The sequence below is a fragment of the Gymnoscopelus braueri genome, assembly GCF_963280865.1.
Source record: "Gymnoscopelus braueri genome assembly, chromosome: 14".
Lineage (NCBI taxonomy): Eukaryota > Metazoa > Chordata > Actinopteri > Myctophiformes > Myctophidae > Gymnoscopelus > Gymnoscopelus braueri.
This window is the reverse complement of record NC_137619.1, coordinates 37381165-37388538: the sequence shown is the minus strand read 5'-3', so window position 1 is coordinate 37388538 and position 7374 is coordinate 37381165. Positions and strand designations below refer to the sequence as shown.

Below are 7374 nucleotides of genomic sequence, written 5' to 3'. Positions count from 1 at the left end.
TTTGTGTCTGCAGGTTTCAGACGCATTGCCTCACCCAGCCACCCAAACCTCCCCGAGGCGAGAGAGAGAGAGAGAGAGAGAGAGAGAGAGAGAGAGAGAGAGAGAGAGAGAGAGAGAGAGAGAGAGAGAGAGAGAGAGAGAGAGAGAGAGAGAGAGAGAGCTGCAACCACTTGGAATGGGCCCAGATATGACTGAGAGAGAGAGAAAGAGTGTGGAATGTTTAAAGATAGGCCTACTGGGACACTCCTTCAATGTACAAACACAACATACCTGGAGGGACATTTGTATGTTAGGTGGATTGCACAATATTACGTTTTGTACACACTTAATTTTGCAATAGGCTACTTCTTTTATTGTCTCCGCCAGGCCGAAGGTGTGTGTGTGTGTGCGTGTGTGAACAGCTAATCTCCTGTACCATTGGCTTGCTCGCAGCCATGGGTGGGCTGCCGGTAAATGCATAATTATGACAACACTAAAGTTTCCCCATTATGAAAGTAAATAGAATACAATTTGATATATAGTATATTGTGGGTTAATAAATAGGCCTACATATTAAAGAGGTTATTTCAATCGGCGATCAATTGCGTGGGTACGTGCAAGCATGTGCATGTGCATGTGCATGTGCATGTGCATGTGCATGTGCATGTGCATGTGCGTGCGACGTAGCGCTCCACTAGCTAAGAAATCCATAGCATACCCCTGCTGGCAGCGAAACTGTGCACACACACTCACTGGATGCCAGAGCAGAACCTCTGCCCCAATTTTTTCACATGGGCCTGTTATAGCACCACCAGGAGGCCGATTTTTGCAAACCATTCTATATTATATAACCATTTATATTACTCCTACAGATTTTGTCCAAACATCGCGCAAATCGGTACAGTATCTCTATAGTCATTAAACGAAACGGGTGTTTCAGATTTTTCATATTCAATCCTGATTGGCTAAGATTGGCTTCCAAAGTTTGCAGGAGTGCTCCGTTTTGAACAAAATGCCTCAAATCATGAATACAGCGTGCAATTTCCGTGAAATTTTGCCTCTGAGAAAGAAATGCCGCTTGAAAAATTTCAGCCTCATGGTGGCGCTATAACAGGCCGGTTTGTGTTTTTACCAATAACTGCACCAATCTGTGTAAAACTTTGTATGCGCACTCTCTAGAGACCAAGGAAAAACCTTTGCCCTGCATTTTTCACACCTGCCTTTTATAGCACCACCTAGAGGCCGACCTATGTAAAACAAATTTTTTGATCACTCCTTCAGATTTGATAAAAATTTCATGCAGATCTCTATAGACCAATTATTTGTTTACTAACATTGAGACTGGACGCACAGGTGATTGTTTCACGCAATAAATTCCCAACCTGTTGTTTTGGGGTGCACTGGTTTCAATGCACCCCAACCCCCTCTTCAAGACGGATCCGTCCGATTATTCATATTCCATCCTGATTGGCGAATTCTGAACATTGCTGGCCCACAATAACCTACCTGACCTGGCGCAGACCTGTCCTCCGAGGAGCACTTTTTCTAGTTTATTATATCAAATCAGCTTGAACTATCATGATATGAAAACGTGATGTGTAATAACGCATTTCATAATTAAGATCCAGTGCATTCAAATTTTCTCTTCAGTTTTTGTCCTGTTTTATGATGAATATTATCTTGCTTTAATCAACCACTAAGTGATCCTTCGCTTCAATACATATTTTGTTTTAGAAGTGCTATTATTTATTTGCGTCGTTTCTGCTAAAAACAAAAATAACGACATATATGTCGTTTACTAGGAGAATAATACAACAACGTGGGCAGGCAGACAGAGGCAGAGCATGCTCCATTCAAGCCTACATCATGCTGGAAATCCCCACCTCATGAGCAGAGAGCTTCCTGGTTGGGTAATAATAAGACTGAGGCGCGCCTCTTTTCTCTTTCTTCTTGTTTATGGCCACAAACGCGCGACGCAAAAATATGTTCTAGCGTTCACTAAATCCTTCGCCCCCGTTACACAACGGTTGCGCCGTTAATAATGGCACAATAAATATTCTGCACAAAAATAAAAGGGTCGTATATTATTTTTGCAGCCCTCAGAGCCCTAGCTTCCTTCGAAGAGGCTTGTCTTAAAGCGACCCACCGCCTCATTCATTGCGAAAATAAATAGTAGCAGAGATACGAGACGCTGAGTGAGAATGAGCATATACTCCGTAGTATGACGGTGTCGCTTGCAGTAAAAGAGCAGATCTACAAGCTGACAACAACGCCTTGCTTGTCAGCTTGTAGATCCGTTCTTTTCGACTAGCGACACCGTCGTACTGCTACTGAGCATAAACAAGGTTATCGGTTCTTGGCGGAAGATAGACGGAAACGGATATATACATATATAATATCAGTGGTGGTTAAGTACAGTTACTCAAGTACTGTACTTACAATTCTTTGGGTATTTTTACTTTACTGGAGTATTTCAAATTTTCAATACTTTTACTTCTACTCCACTCCACTACATTTCAGAGGCACATTTTATTTTATTTTACTCCACTACAAGTATTTGAAAACTTTAGTTACTAGTTACTTTGCAGATATAAATGATTATATTATAAAACATACATTAACCACTTCAGCACTATTTCATACATAGGCTATTTGAAAATAGCCGATATACAAGCTCGTACATCTGCTATTTTCAAACATACTTTTACTTTTGGTACTTTAAGTAGTTTTTAACACAGGCCTTTTTTACTTTGTAACAAAGTGTTTTTTATATTGTGTGGTATTGCTTCTTTTACCCTAAGTAAAAATATCTGAGTACTTCTTCTTCCAAGTTCTTCCACCGCCGCCACTGTATAATAATATGCTTTTGGCGACCGTTCAGGTATAATGAAATAAAAAAAAGGGGGCAGGAGTACAGTGACTGACGGAGCTTTGCGCTAAAAGGGGGCTGTCGAAGAATCAAGTAAAATAGAATGTGAGTGTTAGTGTTGGCTGATGACGTCACTGCTCCACATTGAGCTCTACGGTTGTAGAGAGAGTGAGGGAGATAGATAGAGGCGCGCCGTAGTAAAGTACACACACTGTCATGAACTTCTCTCTGTAACTTCATTGTTGTTGCTGTAGTGCAGGAGGGGACGGGGTTGCTTTTTTTTCTAAACGGATCTTGGCCCCCCCGTCTCGTTTTTTTTTAAGGAGCTTTGCTTTTTTGGGGGACCGACCGACTACTAGCGCAAAAACCGGGGGGAGAAGAAGATATCTTTTGGTCGGGTTTTTTCGTCGTGAGAGAGCTAGAGAGGCAAGGCAGGGCAATGTCGTCCGCGGCGGTCGCTGCTTCCAGGAGGCAGTCGTGTTATTTATGTGACCTGCCGCGCATGCCGTGGGCAATGATCTGGGATTTTACCGAGCCCGTCTGCAGGGGATGTGTCAACTACGAGGGCGCCGATCGGATCGAGTTTGTGATCGAGACGGCCCGGCAGCTTAAGAGGGCTCACGGCTTTCAGGAGGGGAGATCTCCGGGGCCAGGAAAATCTCAGCTCTCCGGGAAAGACATTCAGGCTATCAACCATTCGACGGGTGGAGGAGACCCTGGGTCGCGGCCGCCCCAGCCCCTGGACCGCTACCCGCTCTCGTCCGACCGTCCGCCCAGACTCGGGCCAGAGTATCAGTCTGGGAGGCAAGCAAACGGCATTCCCGTTCCGAATGGATTTCCTAAACCAGACGACCCACCAGAACTGAACCGCCAAAGTCCCAACCCTCGCAGGAATAGCGCGGTCCCCCCGAATCTAGTGCCTTTGGTTAACGGGAACATGCCCCCCGTGCACGCTGTCAATGGCAGACCGGGACAAATGGGGCTTCCGTCCGCACTGGCGGCTGGCAGCCCGAACGATATGGGCAAGAGACCCGCTTCGGTCTCTAGCACCGAGCATGAGAGAGAGGGGAAGGATAAACACAGACCCGACAGTCTTACGCCAGAACTGGAGAGCCACAAAAACAGAGCGGAGCAGGACTGGATGGGCAAGGGCAAAACGGTGAGGGATTTGATGGCTCTCCACACGTTCGACAGTAGGTTCAAGAAGGACCATGCGGCCATGCAACAAAGGGTTATGGGCTATGAAGCAAGTGCCACCGCTTCCAAACCAGGTAGGACTCTACACAGTACAACTTAACACGTTAAACATGTCATTCTCCCTGATAAACCAACTTAAGTACAATAAAAAATTGGGCATTGACTTAATGATTATTGTCTAGGAAATGTGGACAAATGACTATCATTCAGTCAGTGTAAATTTGTAATATTTCCCATAATACAATCTAAATGTGTGCATAATATGTACCCTGTGCTTAAGCAGGGAACAGCAAAAATGCATGATCCATTTCCAGTGAATTATTCATCCTTGTCCGAGTTGTGCCTCAACTGTTGTTTAACCCTTTCCTACCACCAGACAGAGGAAAACACCCTCGGAGCATGAAGAGAAAAGCTTCACCGGAACCAGAAGGAGAGGGGACGGCTGCCAAGCTAAATGGAGAGCAGCAGTGGTTGCCACCACCTACTGACGGACTGAAAATGCCACCAGTTCCCCCGCCAAGCTTCGCCTCTGCCCCCTCCACAATATCGCCCCACTCCCGCACCACCCCACCTGAGGCTGCACTGAACGGCCAGTCCCCCATTGCGGCGCTCATCCTTGCGGCAGACAACGCAGGTGGGAACAGCTCACCCAAGGATGCCAATCAGGTCCACTCCACCACCCGCAGAAACAGCAGCAGCCCCCTCTCACCATCCTCCATGAACCAGAGGAGGCTGACCCAGAGGGAAGCGTCGGGCGCAGGCACCCCCCACGTGCCAGGCATGGACCAAGTGCACCCCCAAAGCATTCCGGACTCCTCTGTACCTGGCAGCATACCCTTGTGCTGCACTCTGTGTCATGAGCGTTTGGAGGACACGCACTTTGTTCAGTGCCCATCTGTGCCCTCTCACAAATTCTGCTTCCCGTGCTCGAGGGAAAGCATAAAGCAGCAAGGTGCCACGGGTGAAGTATACTGTCCAAGTGGAGAGAAATGTCCCCTCGTTGGTTCAAATGTACCGTGGGCTTTCATGCAGGGAGAAATCGCCACCATCCTTGCAGGGGATGTGAAAGTAAAAAAGGAGAGGGACCCTTGATTTTGTTTGAACAATTTTTTGGGGTGGGGGAAGCAAAATATGAGTATAAATATATAAATGTCACACATACATACCATTCAAACAAACTAACGGACTTGTACATATTGGACCCAAGGGAAGAGTATACTTCGTAAACATGGTTGTATAATTTTTGATTTTTGAATACATTGTGTTTCTATATTTTTGAAGATAAAGGTATGTACTCATTATAATGGACTACGTTCCTCTTTGTTGATGTTTAACAAAATTCTTGATGTACTTCTAGATCTGGTGGCAGTTCCTGTTTAACGTAGAATGTGACTAATGCTACTCTACGAGCACTTGGCAAAACTGAAATGCTTTTAGCTGTACTTGTATGCACTTGTTTAAAAATTGCCAAATACAATTTCTGATCTTGTATGAACTTATTGTCTGAGCTTGCTTCATTTCAGTGGTAAAGTTGTACGTCCGTGTGAACATACAGTAGTGTGAGATAGGGCACTATGCTACGTTACACAAGCTTGTTGTGACGGCATAGGAGGCTTGATTCACACTGCATAACATAAACAGATCACTGCTCCAAGCTGCATAACTAATGCAAAGGTGCAGGGTAGTGGCTTTGTTGCATACACACTTCATGATGGGGAAACATGATGTAAAATTACACATTTTCCAAATATGGCCTACTTTGTGCAGACACACCATACTGTAACTGGCTGCAGCACACAGAAAGAATGAGGTGGCAAATCATGTTCAGCCAGATGGAATCTGTTGAGTCAGTAAAGGGAGAAAGTGCACATGCCTGCCAAGACAATACCAGACAGTAACCACAAATATAGTGTAACCACATTATAAATTATCTATTAACCATTAAGTCATCTAAAGTTTTACAATGACTATTTGTTTAAATCTTCATTTTTTTAAGGACAGTTAATCATTCATGTCTGATTGGAAATCATTGGCTGGTGTAGCTAACATGGAATTTGGTCTGCTGGCTGTTTCAAGTTCAATTAATTGCCTTCAAAGAAAAAAACAAAACATTGCCAAATATGAACAAAATCATAAGCATTAATAACTGATTTCTCAAATCGAATTTGAACAGATTGGTTTCTGGTGCCAGTTTTAAAATGTTCGCCTTTTTTGTAGTGTAGTGTAGTGTGTAGTGTATCACAAGTGTGGAACCACATTCTTTCATTAGGTCACATGCTGTGGAATTCCGCCATGGTGCATGTGCATCCCTCCAGGGTAAAAACAATAACGCAGGCTATTGCCCTACATACAGACTTCAGTTCGGTTAAAACACCTTCTATTGCACGTTTTAATCGTTGCAGAGGCATTGCAGCACGGCTATAAAAACAAGCCATTATGTTGCAGCCAGCCTCATCTCTCTGTGAGCAATGAATGGCGGCTTATGAGGTCGTTAACAGGCTGGTTATAGTTCCTGTTTTGGAAAAGAGATACAACTTTAAAGCATGTAGCGCCCTTGAAGACGCAGGGAGGGAGAGAGCTCCACTGGGTTGGAGGTAACTTATAATGGACATGGATTTGATGTCACTCAGTTACATAATAATTGAAAACATCTTCCTTATGCACTTTACAAGCATGTAGTGGTTCCCTTAATTAGCATTCGTCAATGCACGTTTGTAGCAACAACGGGGCCTGCAGAGAGTCACTCGCACCTCCCTCCCTAGCCTATTTTTGTTTATTAATTTAACAATTCTAATGCTTCAATGAAGTATTTATCTTCTTAAAACCGACATGAAGAATATGACAGGGTTTGTGAAAGCGTAATCATGATGCAGGTAGGACAAAGGCAAAGCTATTTTTCATTTTTCATGCGTTTCATTTTTCATGGTTGATGCCTCGAATTCTATGTGGTTACTAGGCCTATCTATCAGTTAGGCTAGCTATATGGCATATACAGGTATTATACCTGCCAACTCAAAAGTTGTTTTGTGAATGGTCTGCATTTATATACCGTAATGTGACTTCATTAATTCATAATGCTAAATGCCATTTGCACCCATCTATTTGGTAAAGAAGCAAAAAAAAAAAAGGGAAAAGGGAAAACCTGAATTGGCTCAACGTGTCTCTTCACCCAGAATGTTGCATAAGAGCAGAATTTGTTAGGAGATAATAAACCAGTGTCTTTTTGACCGATCTGAAGCATGACTCATTTCACAGACAGCTGTTTGTTTATGGCTGCTTCCCATTTGTTGGAAATGTATCAGTTACTTATCAGTTGGACTTTAATACAA

General features: G+C 43.9%; 1 protein-coding gene across 1 annotated transcript; it reads left to right on the top strand.

Moving 5' to 3' along the window:
• The first annotated feature begins 3009 nt into the window (after positions 1–3009).
• irf2bp2a (interferon regulatory factor 2 binding protein 2a) lies at positions 3010–5540 on the top strand. Its single transcript, XM_080448973.1, has 2 exons — positions 3010–4119; positions 4422–5540. The coding sequence occupies exons 1-2, from the start codon at positions 3288–3290 to the stop codon at positions 5135–5137; spliced, it is 1548 nt and encodes a 515-aa protein (XP_080305099.1). The 5' UTR covers positions 3010–3287; the 3' UTR covers positions 5138–5540.
• The last annotated feature ends 1834 nt before the right edge of the window (positions 5541–7374 follow it).

Excerpts from the sequence above, each read along its gene's own strand:
- irf2bp2a (XM_080448973.1), top strand. The coding sequence starts at position 3,288 with ATGTCGTCCGCGGCGGTCGCTGCTTCCAGGAGGCAGTCGTGTTATTTA. Across the intron at positions 4,120-4,421 it reads TGCCACCGCTTCCAAACCAG|ACAGAGGAAAACACCCTCGG; the intron begins GTAGGACTCTAC and ends TCCTACCACCAG.